The 15425-nt window shown below is 38.6% G+C and overlaps 1 protein-coding gene across 2 annotated transcripts in view; it reads right to left on the bottom strand.

The window, feature by feature from the left end:
* Positions 1 to 15425, bottom strand: part of AGPS (alkylglycerone phosphate synthase) — a 150947-nt gene that overhangs the window by 75141 nt on the left and 60381 nt on the right. For both annotated transcript variants that reach the window (XM_024243500.3, XM_024243499.3), the window contains exons 9-10: positions 6647 to 6772; positions 138 to 246 (exon numbers count right to left, since the gene is read on the bottom strand). In XM_024243500.3, the coding sequence (XP_024099268.3) occupies positions 138 to 246; positions 6647 to 6772 (235 nt within the window). The remainder of the gene's footprint in view (positions 1 to 137; positions 247 to 6646; positions 6773 to 15425) is intronic.

The raw sequence follows: 15425 nt of genomic DNA, 5'->3' as shown, positions 1-15425 counted from the left end.
AAAATAATAAAAATTTAAAAAATTCCTTAAACATATAAAACATGTCTTTCAAAGATCTGATGTCACAATATAAAGATTTTCACAAAACTGCATGACTAACCTGTATTTTTTCTTAATAAATTTACAGTTATATTTACCTTCAGATCCCATGATGAAGTGATGGATATCAGGGCCTGTTGACATACGAGGTCCTTGACAGCTTTTTTCTATTATACCTCTAGGTGTTACCATTTTTATATGAACCACCTGTTTAATACAATACACGATGTAAATTCTAGACATCTGTTAGTGAATGTGTGTCTATGTACAGACATTTATATATATTTATGTAAAACCTACTATTGAAGTATTGGGTTAAGTAATAAATTGTGATGCTTTTAAGAATTCTAGTATCTTTTAGTAATTTTTAGACTAAAGTTAAATTTGTATATAACCTTAAAAGAGGGAAAAACCATTCTAAGATTGTACATCTCTTGATTTAAAGTGGTTTAAGTATATTTATTATCTTAAGAACAACAGAATAACACATTTATTTAAACCAAATTTAGGGTTATCCATATGGCACAGAACTAATGGACTCTAAAACTAAGCAATAATCATAACCTTTATGAAGCATATTATTCATGTCAGGCACTGCTCTAGACACTTAGAATTCTAAGAAAAAAATTATTCTCCCTTTATCCCCACCTTCAATCCCACTTAGTAGAAAACAGTGAAAAGAATTAAATATTAATTATGATCAGGTCAAACTGGGATGAAGCAGTAGAAACAATGACTGAATTTAAGAAAAGAAAGAGATGTGTGACTCATCATACAAATAAGAAAGTAAGTATACTGGTCAAGGAGGATCACTCTAAAAATAGTTCTTGAGATCTGAATCAGAAGTGGTTAGGTAAAAATCCAAAATATTTTTAGAATAAATTTTGGACAGATAAATAACAACAGTCTATTTATTATTGAAGGAAATGAGCAGAGAACATCAATAAGCAATTCACAAAATACAAAATAACAATTGCCAATGAGGACCCTTTAAAAGTTTAAGTTCACTAGCAATTAACAAAATACAAAAACATAAATAAAACGTCCAGTAAAATACAAAGATTCTCATGGTGTTAGTGAGAACGTCAATTGGTACAAAATTTTCATAGGGCAATTTGGCTGTAAGGATCCAAAGTCTAAAATGTATAAACTTCTTGATCCAACAAATCAACTAAAGGAGCTTACCCAAAGAAAATGATTAAAGATGTATACCAAAGAAATTTTAAAAAGAATATTTTTCCTTTATTTTCTGTAATTTTGAAATCAAGAATAATTTAAATGTTCATTAAGAGGGAGTTAAATAAACCATGCATTCTCAATAAAAGAATTATATAACTCTTTAAAAATGATGGTGCAAACCTGTTCATTTACATGTTAATATATTGATGACATAATTTAAAGAGTAGATGAAACACATATGGTCCTCCTTTTTATATTAAAAACTAGATATATTCATGTGCTTATTGTATGCCTAGAAACGGTTCTAGAAGTGATGGCACCAGCAGCCCATCTGGAGTGGCTGCTGCAAAGACATCGGCTGCAGTGGGGGTGGCATGACCAGGGCTGTGCACTCCATGGAGCCAACGGGAGCTGGAAACAGGTGGAAGCCCCACCCCCTTCCTAGTTGGCAGAGCAAAAGCCGCACACTCCTGAGTGCAGCTGCGGCAGCCCAGCTGTGGCCCTGGACCCAGGCATCCCTGTGCTCTTGGGGGCCAGAAGCATGCAGGAATCCCACCCTCCTGGACACAGCTGCAGCCACCCAGCTGCGGCTGCAGACCCAGGCATCTCTACACTCTTGGGGGCCTGGGAAGCCCCCGGCCCCTGCAGGCTCCGAAGTGCCTCCTTCCACCGCCTGGCTTCTCCCCATTCCGGCACCTGCTCCAATCTTGGAGAAAAGTTGAGGCTGAGCCTGCGCGCTGTTGCAACCCAGCCGGGTGTGCGCATGCTCAGGGCAGTGCTGACATGCCAGGCCCCTGCTGCCTTAGCCCCCTCCGGACTTTGGGCACCAATGAGCACAGAAGGGAGGATAAGTGCGGGCTGAGGGCAGCTTGGCACTGGCCTGCAGGAGGCCCTTAGCACGAACAGCCTGGGCATCTGGGCACCATAAACAGCGGCAGGAGGCAGACAGGCTCCTAGGCAGAAATGGGCGGTCCCCGGTGAAACCCCACCTTCAAGCCAGGGGGGGCCTGAAGCCTGGGGGCTGGGCTGCCAGTTCCATGGACTGGAGTGGGAACTTATGATGCTTTTTCCAGGATTGCCCATAACCACCCATGGAGCAATCAGCACACACTTCCTCCCCTCTGAACCCCATAAAAACCCAGGACTCAGCCAGAATTAGGCAGATGCCAGGATGACCTGTCTGCAGAAAGGAGCTACCCACTGTGGATCTCCTTTCTGCTGAGAGCTGACACTCATCAGGATGCCCTGCCTATGGAGAGGAGCTACCCACTGTGTGTCTCCTCTCTCCTGAGGGCTAAACACTCATCAGGACATCCTGCCTGTGGAGAGGAACTACCCACTGTGGGCTCTCTGCTGAGAGCTGGATGCTCATCAGGATGGCCTACCTGCGGAAAGGAGCTACCCAATACGGGTCTCCTCTGAGCTGTTTTGTCACTCAATAAAGCACTCCTTCACCTTGCTCACCCTCCACTTGTCCGCATACCTCATTCTTCCTGGATGTGGGACAAAAACTCAGGACCCGCCAAATGGCAGAGCTGAAAGGGCTGTAACACAAACAGGGCTGAAACACACCCCTTCTTCGCCCCATGGAGGGCAATGAGAGGGAAAGAGAGGAAAGAGAAGGAGAGAAGAGCTGTGGCCCTTCAAGGAGCCCAGACCTAGGAGTTCCCTGAGCCAGGGCTATGGCTCACTCTTTGGGGCTCTGCAGTCCCTGGCATCTCCAAGCTTCCAGGCACCACCACATTCCCTGGTGCCACCAATGGAAGCTGCTTGCAGTATGCCTGGTCCAGCAGCAGCCTTGTAGGGAGCTGATGCCTGGAGCTGCCTGTCCTGCCACAGCTGGCATGCCTGGCTGTGTGCTGTGGCCAGACTCCATACTCACTCATTCACACACTCCTCACTGCTCTGTTCCTGGCTCGCCGTTGGCAAGTATGGGATCCAGACCAGTAGCGTAAGCCAAGCACAGACTGCCAGGCCGAGTGGGCTGAACAAGCCCAGTGGGCCCAGGCAAAACTTGGGCAAAGGTGCCGCCAGCCAGAGGTTTCTGGCTAAAAAAGTGACACCCCAAGAATCCCATGACAGAAGGAGGAATATGAAGATGTTAAAAGTGTTCAAAATGATATGTATTTAATATACACAGGACACTTAAAAAAAAAATAGGGTCTTGCTTTGTCACCCAGGCTGGAGTGCAGTGGTGGGATGATAGCTCACTGTAACTTCAAACTCCTGGGCTCAAGCAATTATCCCACTCCAGCCTCCTGAGTAGCTAGAACTACAAGCATGTGCTACCATGCCCAGCTAATTTTTTAATTTTTTGTAGAGATGACGTCTTGCTCTGCTGCCCAGGCTGGTCTCCAACTCCTGGCCTCAAGCCTTGTCCTCTCAAAGTGCTGGGATTACAGGTGTGAACTACCATGCCCAGCTATAGCATACATTTTTTATACTTCTGTAATGAATATTTTTAAATAAAAAATGTTTCTAATTGCTTGAATTGTCTATTCACAATTATAATTTTAAAAGAAGCATTTTCTTCAGAAAATTCTTCAAAATGAAATGCTCACTGCATCATACTTTACTTTCTTTTGTGAAGATCCAGAATTTTTAGTTTGGTTTTGTCACTACAGAGTTCAATGTTTTTCCTTCTAACAGTGCTTCATAACTGAAGAATGTAGCAAGGCTCCTTTCATAGAAGCAGTGGATTACCGCTAATAGCGATGAGCTTCAGCTCTGTAACACTAGCACAAGAAAGTGTAATCAGATATGCTCAGGAAATCCGTTAGTGAAGAGACATTCACTAAATTAAGAAGTATTTGAGATGGACTATAGTTGGAATTCCTTAAAATGACCTTGAAAACAAGTGGGAACCAGAATTTAAGATGAAAAGTATATCCCATTGTACACAGACTTCTGACTCTTCAGATGTTAAAACTTTTAAATTTTTAAAAAATTTGGACTAAACAACTATCTTCAACTTTTTTCAAACAGTTAAATAAGCTATGAGCATCATTACTTACTGTGCTTTAATTAAATATGCACTAATGTTAAGAAATATATTAGCACATTCTTTAATTTTTTCATGGGTTCCATTGTAGCCACATGTATTAAAAGAATATCAACTTTGGAAAAATTTTCACAAAAGCAAACAATATAAATTAAGACAGCTTCAGAGGATACTATATATTGCAGAGTTAAAAATTTAAGTTAAAAATAAAATGTGCTGGCTGGGCAAGGTGGCTCATGCCTGTAATTCCAGCACTTTGGGAGGCCGAGGTGGGAAGATTACCTCAGGTCAGGAGTTCGAGACCAGCCTGGCCAACATGGAGAAACCCTATCTCTACTAAAAATACAAAATCAGCTGGGCATGGTGGCGCATGCCTGTAATCCGAGCTACTCTGGAGGCTGAGGCAGGAGAATAGCTTGAACCCGGGAGGTGGAGGTTGCGGTGAGCTGAGATTGTGCCACTACACCCCAGCCTGGGCAACAAGAGCGAAATTCTGTCTCAAAAACAAACAAACAAAAATAAAATAAAATAAAATGTGCTAAGTAATTATTAATGCAAATAATTACACTAGGATGTACACTTATAATTTGTATCCCTTAAATATCTCCAAAAAATGATTAAAATAAATTACATGATTTCGCAGTGCTAAATGTAGCTGTTTACCAAATATTTGCTTAACTCTGATAAAGTCCTTAATAATCCAATAGCAAAAGGATCAAATTTTCTCCCCAAAACTGAATTTAGATTATTTTAATTGCAAAAAGAAAAATCTGCTTTTCTAAATGCCTTGAATAAAGAAAAATAAATAGGATAATGAAAATATTTTAAAAGTATTCACAATATAGACAAAAGTTTTTAATTCCTCGGTGTTATCTATAAAGAACCAATATATTTTATTAAAGATTTAATATTCCTATCAACAAAGATATTGATGAAAATGTGGAAACTTTAGATTTCAAAAGCAAAGCTAAATAGCTCCAGAAATAATGTTGGGAACATCACTTTAATAGTCTCAAATTAAAGTTCTTTTAAACTACTATGAAAATATTGACGATAAGGAAACAACATTTATGAAGCACCTACTACACACCAGAGATTTTGAGTTTTCATTTTATGTCCTTTACTCCTCACAATAATTCTATGCAGCAAATATCATTATTCTGTTTTACAGAAGAGGAAACTGAAGTTTAGAAAGGTAAACCAATTTGTACAAATTCACACAACTAATCACTGAAAAAGCAACAAATGATACCTAATCCCTAACTAGGGTGCCCAGAGTTATATACTATTATTATACTAACTCCCAGCAAAGTGGCACCATATCAGCTACAAAAAGCAGCGTGCACATAAAACATGACAGGTCTTACCACTACTTGGTAGAACAATATCAATCAGCCTCTTTAATTCTATACAGGAAAAATTATTTTCAGAAAAATGCAAAATCTCCTAAGGAAACAGAGTAGCAAAAATGAAATCATCTAAGTAAATGGACTAAAATCACGGTAGAGTTGAAGACTTCATTTCCACGAGGCTTGTAAAATAATATTTGTATACAGACATCCCTCAGTATCCCCATAGAACTGGTTCTAGGACCTTTGAGGATACCAAAATCCATGGTACTCAAGTCCCTTACATAAAACAGCACAGTATTTGCATAAAACCTATGCACATCCTCTCACATGCTTTAAATCATTTTAGAATATTTGTGAATAATACAATGTAAATACTATGTAAATTGTTGTTCTACTATATTTTTTGTATTATTTTCCTTGTAGTATTGTTATTTTTTTTTCCAAATATTTTTGACTGCATTTGGTTGAATTTGTGGATACGAAACCAGTGGATATAGAGAGCTGACCGTATTTTATGAGCTGGATACTGTGAAACATCTACAAAGCTTAAAATGTAGTCACCTGAAAAGGGGCATCCTTAAATAATGACCACAGTTGTGTTTTGATTAACTTTCTACTATACATGTCCAATGTTATTATAGTCAAAAGGAGTATATTTATGGGAGGGGGGAATCTACCATCCAACTCTTTTTTTTTTTTTTTTGAGAGAGTCTCGTTCTGTCGCCCAGGCTGGAGTGCAGTGGCACAATTTCGGCTCACTGCAAGCTCTGCCTCCCAGGTTCATGCCATTCTCCTGCCTCAGCCTCCCGAGTAGCTGGGACTACAGGAGCCCGCCACTACACCAGACTAATTTTTTTTTGTATTTTTAGTAGAGACAGGGTTTCACTATGTTAGTCAGGATGGTCTCGATCTCCTGACCTCATGATCCGCCCGCCTCGGTCTCCCAAAGTACTGAGATTACAGGCGTCAGCCACCGCGCCCGGCCCCAATTCTTAATTTTTAAAGGCTTCTAATCATTTTATAATAATATCTATATACTAATCAATTATTACATAATAACTAGAAAAATAGTTACCAGGTCCTCGATATTGCCATAGATATTCTTCTTCATGCCTGATGCCCGAGTAGATACCCATCCTCCTACAGTACTGAACTCCAGAGAATCTGGTTCATGACCTGTACAATAACCACTTTCTTTAAGCTGAAAAACAAAAATTTAACATTTTACAGTGAAAAGGGTCCCATTACTTACAGCACTCAACACACTAACTCCTCCTACTTTAAAATTTCCACGTCATTGATATTTGAATTTATTAATTCCTACATAGCAAAAAAAAAAAAAAAAAAAAAAGATACTTTTATCACACTAGTCCTAAAATTTTTTTTAAACTTTTGCCTAGTGGAAAATGTTACAAGATTAAAAAATGTAGGCCAAAAGAAGTTCTATTTTTCACAGGTTCACCAGATAATCATACTCCTTACATCCTTTTGTTTTAAGGCCAGCTGTCCTTCCTCACTCTTTTTTCTACAAAGAGATAATTTAAATATTTATGGAGATCAGATTATGCTTAAATAACTGCCAACTTTACCTAAACACTTTCAATAAATAAAGCACTTAATCTCTTGTTCTCTCTACACTAATGTAATATGCAGCAGGCCTGCAGAAAATCCGAGCAAATTGCCTGTACTTAATTCTCTCAAGGAGTCATGTGTTTTAATGTACAGGCATCTGGCTAGGTTTCCTGCATGTAATAATGTCATTTATTTGTGATGCAGATCGTGCATTACTGTACATTAAAGTCACTTGTTTCTCATTTTTCTACATTATCTTGTCTTTGCCATCTGCACAGCACCTGAGATTGAACAGATGCCCTTTACTGCAACACCACCAAAGCCATTCCAATGAAATCATTTTAAAGACTCAGCCATCTCTTCTCAAACGGTACAGACACCACCATCTGCATACCTGCTGTCTGCTACACTCAAGCCCATCAATCTGTGTTGACCATTTTGATAGTCACCCAGTTAAGCAACTGTTCTATTTTTCAAGTAAGCCACGCAGATATGTAGAATATGTCAGCCACGTCTGTATATTTGTATTTAAGTATGATGTGAAAGTTGTAATCCAAAATATGAAAGCCTATTAAGTTAAATATAATTTGTTAGATTTTGCGTATCAGCAATACAAATTCTCTATCTATTCTAATTTTGCTGCTAGGAAAACAAGATTTTAAAAGACATCAACTGTTATATAATAAAAGTTTTTCCACTAAATATTCAATATATTATTTAGTTTTAAGAGGTTAATATCCATCTATAAAAAAGAAGCTTAAATAAATGGCTGAAGAGGTTAAAATGAAGATTATGACTGTTACATTATATTTTTTCCCTAACTCCATCTCCAAACAAAATACTATGAATTATTTTCTCTTAAAACACTACTGTTACTCAACTTTTTTTTAAAACATAACCTTTTACTCAATTTTATGAAATTGGGAAAAGAAGAAAAGACATTCATAGAGCCCTAAGATGTATCAGGTACTGAAAAGAGAGGTTTCACATACTGTCATGACAAAACAAACTTCGACATTATACAGAAGCAAATCATTAAGTACACACTTTAACTATTTCTTTTTTTTTTTTAAGTGTGTTAATTCATTTAATCTGCTCAACAACCCTATGAAGCTGCCACTATTATTATTCCTATTTTCACAGATGGGAAACAGTTAAATCACTTGTTTTAACTGATAGTTCCCCAAGTGGTACCTCTTACTTGCATTTTTTTTTTATCATTATACTTTAAGTTCTGGGATACATGTGCAGAACGTGCAGTTTTGTTACATAGGTATACACATGCCATGGTGGTTTGCTGCACCCATCAATCCATCATCTACATGAGGTATTTCTCCTAATGTTATCCCTCCCCTAGCCTCCCACCCCGCCCCAGGCCCCAGTGTGTGATGTTCCTCTCCCTGTATCCATGTGTACTCATTGTTCAACTCCCACTTATGAGTGAGAACATGCGGTGTTTCGTTTTCTGATCTTGTGATGGTTTGCTGAGAATGATGGTTTCCAGCTTTATCCATGTCCCTGCAAAGGACATGAACTCATCCTTTTTTATGGCTGCATAGTATTCCATGGTGTATATGTGCCACATTTTCTTAATCCAGTCTATCATTGATGGACATTCGGGTTGGTTCCAAGTCTTTGCTATTGTGAATAGTGCTGCAATAAACATACATGTGCATGTGTCTTTATCGTAGGCTGATTTATAATCCTTTGGGTATATACCCAGTAATGGGATTGCTGGGTCAAATGGTATTTCTAGTCCTAGATCCTTGAGAAATTGCCACACTGTCTTCCACAATGGTTGAACTAATTTACACTCCCACCAACAGCATAAGAGCATTCCTATTTTTCCACAACCTCTCCAGCATATGTTGTTTCTTGATTTTTTAATGATTGCTATTCTAACTGGCATGAAATGGTATCTCATTGTGGTTTTGATTTGCATTTTGCTAATGACCAGTGATGATGAGCATTTTTTCATATGTCTGTTGGCTGCATAAATGTCTTCTTTTGAGAAGTGTCTGTTCATATCCTTTACCCATGTTTTGATGGGGTTGTTTTTTTCTTGTAAATTTGTTTATGTTCTTTGTAGATTCTGGATATTAACCCTTTGTCAGATGGAGAGATTGCAAAAATTTTCTCCCATTCTGTAGGTTGCCTGTTCACTCTGATGACAGTTTCTTTCACTGTGCAGCAGCTCTTTAGGTTAATTAAATCCCATTTGTCAATTTGGCTTTTGTTGCCACTGCTTTTGGTTTTTTAGACATGAAGTCTTTGCCCATGCCTATGTCCTGAATGGCATCGCCCAGGTTTTCTTCTAGGATTTTTATGGTCCTAGGTCTTGCATTTAAGTCTTTGATCCATCTTGAGTTGATTTTTGTATAAGGTGTAAGGAACGGGTCCAGTTTCAGTTTTCTGCATATGGCTAGCCAGTTTTCCCAACACCATTGATTAAATAGGGAATCTTTCCCCCATTGCTTGTATCAGGTTTGTCAAAGATCAGATGTAGATTGTGTGGTGTTATTTCTGAGGCCTCCGTTCTTTTCCATTGGTCTATATATCTGTTTTGGTACCAGTATCATGCTGTTTGGGTTACTGTGGCCTTGTAGTATAGTTTGAAGTCAGGTGGCATGATGCCTCCAGCTTTGTTCTTCTTGCCCAGGATTGACTTAGCTACATGGGCTCTTTTTTTGTTCCATATGAAGTTTAAAGTAGTTTTTTCCAATTCTGTGAAGAAAGTAAGTGGTAGCTTGATGGGAATAGCATTGCATCTACAAATTACTTTGGGCAGTATGGCCATTTTCATGATATTGATTCTTCCTATCCATGAGCATGGAATGTTTTTCCATTTGTTTGTGTTCTCTCTTATTTCCTTGAGCAGCAGTTTGTAGTTCTCCTTGAAGAGGTCCTTCACATCCCTTGTAAGTTGGATTTCTAGGTATTTTATTCTCTTAGTAGCAATTGTGAATAGGAGTTCACTCATGATTTGGCTCTCTGTTATTGGTGTATAGGAATGCTTGTGATTTTTGCACATTGATTTTGTATCCTGAGACTTTGTTGAAGTTGCTTATCAGCTTAAGGAGATTTTGGGCTGAGACGATGGGGTTTTTTAAATATACAATCATGTCATCTGCAAACAGAGACAATTTGACTTCCTCTCTTCCTATCTGAATACCCTTTATTTCTTTCTCTTGCCTGATTGCCCTGGCCAGAACTTCCAATACCATGTTGAATAGGAGTGGTGAGAGAGGACATCCTTGTCTTGTGCTAGTTTTCAAAGAGAATGCTTCCAGCTTTTGCCCACTCAGTATGATATTGGCTGTGGGTTTGTCATAAATAGCTCTTAATATTTTGAGATACGTTCCATCGATACCTAGTTTATTGAGAGTTTTTAGCATGAAGGGGTGTTGAATTTTATTGAAGGCCTTTTCTGCATCTATTGAGATTATCATGTGGTTTTTGTCCTTGGTTCTGTTTATGTGATGGATTACATTGATTGATTTGCGTATGTTGAACCAGCCTTGCATCCCAGGTATGAAGCCAACTTGCTTGTGGTGGATAAGCTTTTTGATGTGCTGCTGGATTCGTTCGGTTTGCCAGTATTTTATTAAGGATTTTCGCATCAATGTTCATCAGGGATATTAGCCTGAAATTTTCTTTTTTTGTTGTGTCTCTGCCAGGTTTTGATATCAGGATGATGCTGGCCTCATAAAATGAGTTAGGGAGGAGTCTCTCTTTTTCTATTGTTTGGGATAGTTTCAGAAGGAATGCTACCAGCTCCTCTTTGTATCTCTGGTAGAATTCAGCTGTGAATCCATCTAGTCCTGTACTTTTTTTGGTTGGTAGGCTATTAATTACTGCCTCAATTTCAGGACTTCTTATTGGTTTATTGAGGGATTCGACTTCTTCCTGGCTTAGACTTGGGAGGGTGTATGTGTCCAGGAATTTATCCATTTCTTCTAGATTTTCTAGTTTATTTGTGTAGAGGCATTTATAGTATTCTCTGATGGTAGTTTGTATTTCTGTGGGATCAGTGGTGATATCCCCTGTATCTTTTTTTATTGCATCTATTTGATTCTTCTCTCTTTTCTTCTTTATTAGTCTGGCTAGCTGTCTATTTTGTTGATATTTTCAAAAAACAGCTCCTGGATTCATTGATTTGTTGAAGGGTTTCTTGTGTCTCTATCTCCTTCAGTTCTGCTCTGATCTTAGTTATTTCATGTCTTCTGCTAGTGTTTGAATTTGCTGTTGCTTCTCTAGTTCTTTTAATTTTGATGTTAGGGTGTCAATTTTAGAACCTTACTGCTTTCTCTTGTGGGCATTTAGTGCTATAAATTTCCCTCTACAAACTGCTTTAAATGTGTCCCAGAGATTCTGGTACGTTGTGTCTTCATTCTCACTGGTTTCAAAGAACATCTTTATTTCTGCCTTCATTTCGTTATTTACCCAGTAGTCATTCAAGAGCAGGTTGTTCAGTTTTCAAGCAGTTGTGTGGTTTTGAGTGAGTTTCTTATTCCTGAGTTCTAATTTGATTGCACTGTGGTCTGAGAGATTGTTTGTTATGATTTCTGTTCTTTTGCATTTGCTGAGGAGTGTTTTACTTCCAATTACGTGGTCAATTTTAGAATAAGTGCGATGAGGTGCTGAGAAGAATACATATTCTGTTGATTTGGGGTGGAGAGTTCTGTAGATGTCTATTAGGTCCGCTTGGTCCAGAGCTGAGTTCAAGTCCCGAATATCCTTGTTAATTTTCTGTCTCGTTGATCTGTCTAGTATTGACAGTGTGGTGTTACACTTTATTTCTATCAGTATATCCAATATTATATATACGATTAATTTGTTTCTTTTGTCTGGTAGATTACTTCATTATCTTCTCCAATTACAAGCAGGTACTATACACCAGGAATTGTGTAAAGCAAAAGACAAAGATACCAAAAAAACCAGATGTTCCCCATGCTGAATGAGCTCTACCACACCAATTCAAATTTACTTCTTTGTTTAAAATCTTATTAACTTCCTACTAAATAAGTGAAGAAAGTGTAATGGTTGAAAACCTGGGTTTTTCTTGCCAAAAAGTTTAAGAAAACAAACAAAAATCCCTGGGTTTGAAACTTGTCATTTACTGTTGCTAGAAAATTTACATACCACAGTATACCACAATATGCAAATTTAGTGAGAAACAATTGCTGGTGCATAGTAAGTGCTTAATAAATGGTATCTAAGATCATATACATTTAGCCACTTTCTCCTATAAGGTCTGTGTCTCTGTTAATGCCATTAGCTGGTAAGAAAAATTTGCTGAAGAAAGGTCCACAGATTTACTCATACAATTAATCAAATATTCACCCACCACGTTCCCCGAGAAAGGGTCTCACTCTGTCTCCCAAACTGGAGTATAATGGCACAATCATGGCTCATTGCAGCCTCCAATCCTGGGCTCAAGCATTCCTCCTGCTTTGGCCTCCCAAAGTGCTGGAATTATAGTCATAAGCCACCATGTCTGACTCAAGATTTCTTTTTTAATAAAATAACATCTCTGCCCCATACTATGCTAGATAAAAATAACTGTGTTCATTAACCATTTACCATGTGCCATGAAGCTCTATGGGAATAAAAGCTTTATCTCACTTGTGTTCCAATTCAATACTGAAACAACAAATATTTACTGACTACAAGCAGAGCTTCAGATATATCACTTAAAAAATCCCTAAATTATGGTGCTTATATTATAGAGAAATATTGAGAAAAATGTATATGCTGCTAAAAAAAAAAAAAACAGGAGAAATAGTAAAGGAAACTGAAATTAATTAAGAATCATAATTAAATTATACAGAATAATTAGAAGTGTGATGAAAAAAATAAAAAGCAGAGCAGGAACTTCCCCCTCTACCCAAACTGAAGTAAAAGGAGCTAGGATTTACCCTCCCACCTAAAAAGACTAAAACACAGAAAAATAGAAGAAACAGGCCAGGCATGGTGGCTCACGCCTGTAATCCTAACACTTCAGGAGGCTGAGGTGGGAGGATCACTTGATGCCAGGAGCTCAAGACCAACCTGAGCAACATAGCGAGACTCCATCCCTGTATTTTAAAAAAGAAAAAAAAAGTTTTCAAACACTGAACTTGCAGTCAGGAAGGGGTGATCCCTATGAGAAAGTAAACACTGGTGGTGAGCACTGTGACTTGACCCTAGTTTAGCGCTCCACAGAAACAGAATCCAGGCACAACTTGGCAAACACTGAGTTGAGATTGAGCATAGAGCTCAGTCAAGGCAATCAAGGCATTTAGAGTTCATAGGAAAAAGTACAGAAAAAAGCAGCACAAAGAGAGGTGCCTGCAGATCTGCAGAGTGTGCCCCTCAGGTCTTCAGCAGAGTACTGCAAAGTAAATGCAAGTGAGTGAAATACCAAAGACCAGAGGAAGAAATAATCCAGATGGATTACAGCATCTGGGTGTCCAACCTTTTGGCTTCCCTGGGCCACACTGAAAGAAGAAGAATTGTCTTAGGCCACCCATAAAATACACTAACAACAGCTGATGAGCTTAAAAAAAAAAAAAAGGTCTATGCATAATTTTCATGATATCTGCCACCAAAAAAGTCCTCACATTCAAAGGGCTGGACACCAGTAGATTAGAGAATAGTGCCAGCACTCACAGAGGGCCAGAAACAGTACCTGTTTCCACTAGTTCAACTAAGAAAACTATTAATTCACAGAGTATTAGGTAGGATATCCAACAATGTCATACCACAGTAGTGGAAAGTAATTAGCCTCAGACTGAAAAAAGCAAAAGATCGTAAAAGCAAGAACTAGAGGATCAACTGTTTCCACCTAAGTGCATCCCAGGAAAAAAGCTGAAGAATATTTGTAGAATTGAAAAACATCGAAATTCATAATGGCTACCATCTAATCAAAAATTAACATTCAAAATTAAAAATATAAAATTAAAAATAAAAACAAAATATATATAAAATAAAAATAAAAATTACCAAGCTACAAAGAAGCAGGAAAACACCCCATAATCATTATGGGGTAAATAATCAAAACCAATCCAGAACTAACACAGATGTTAGACACAGCTGACAAGAACATTAAAACAGTTATTATAACTGTATTCTGTATGTTCAAAAAGTAGAGACATGCAAGATATAAAAAGGCCCAAATTAAACATCTGGAGATGAAAAATATAATGTCTGAGATTAAAAATATATTTAATGGGATTAAGAGCAGAAAAGACATAGCAAAATAAAACAGTAGTGAACTTCAAGACATAGCAACAGGAACTAAAAGAAAAAAATGAAAAGAGTAGCAGTGAGCTGTGGAACTTCAAAGAGCCTAATAAGTGAGTAAATAGAGTCCCTAAAGGTCGGCGGGGAGGGGGGTTTATTGGAGAGTTGAAGAAATAATGGACAAAGTTTTTCAAAATTTGATGAAAACTATAAAGCCACAAATCAAAAAAGCTTAACAAATCCTCAACAAAAGAAACACAGAGAAAAACTACACCAAGATCCATGACAATCAAATTGCTCAAACCAGTGATAACAAGAAAATCTTAAAAGTAGCCAGAGGGGGCCGGGCACAGTGGCTCACGCCTGTAATCCCAACACTTTGGGAGGCCGAGGTGGGTGGATCACCTGAGAGCCGAGGTGGGTGGATCACCTGAGATCGGGAGTTCGAGACCAGCCTGACCAACATGGAGAAACCCCGTCTCTACCAAAAATACAAAATTAGCTGGGCATGGTGGCTCATGCTTGTAATCCCAGCTACTTGGGAGGCTGAGGTAGGAGAATCACTTGAACCCGGGAGGCAGAGGTTGTGGTGAACCACTGCACTCCAGCCTGCTGAGCGACAGAGTGAGACTCTGTCTCAAAAAAAAAAAAAAAAATTACTACTGATTTTCTTAGACATGATAGTGGTATTATAGTTATAAAGAATAACACTATTCTTCTGTCTTTAGGAGATGGTGCTGAAGTATTTAAGTTAAGTGTCGTAAAGTCTGCAATCTAGGCTGGGTGTGGTGGCTCATGCCTATAAGCCCAGCATTTTGGGAGGCTGAGGCGGTGGATCATCAGAGGTCAGGAGTTTTAGACCAGCCTGACCAACATGGTAAAACCCCATCTCTACTAAAAATATAGTATTAGCCGGGCGTGGTGGGGCATGCCTGTAATCCCAGCTACTCTGGAGGCTGAGGCAGGAGAATCGCTTGAACCTGGGAGACAGAGGTTGTGGTGAGCCGATATCATGCCACTGCACTCCAGCCTGGGTAACAAGAGTGAAACTCTGTCGC

The sequence above is a fragment of the Pongo abelii genome, chromosome 11, assembly GCF_028885655.2.
Source record: "Pongo abelii isolate AG06213 chromosome 11, NHGRI_mPonAbe1-v2.0_pri, whole genome shotgun sequence".
NCBI classification, from domain to species: Eukaryota; Metazoa; Chordata; class Mammalia; order Primates; family Hominidae; genus Pongo; species Pongo abelii.
This window is presented reverse-complemented; position numbering and strand designations above follow the sequence as displayed.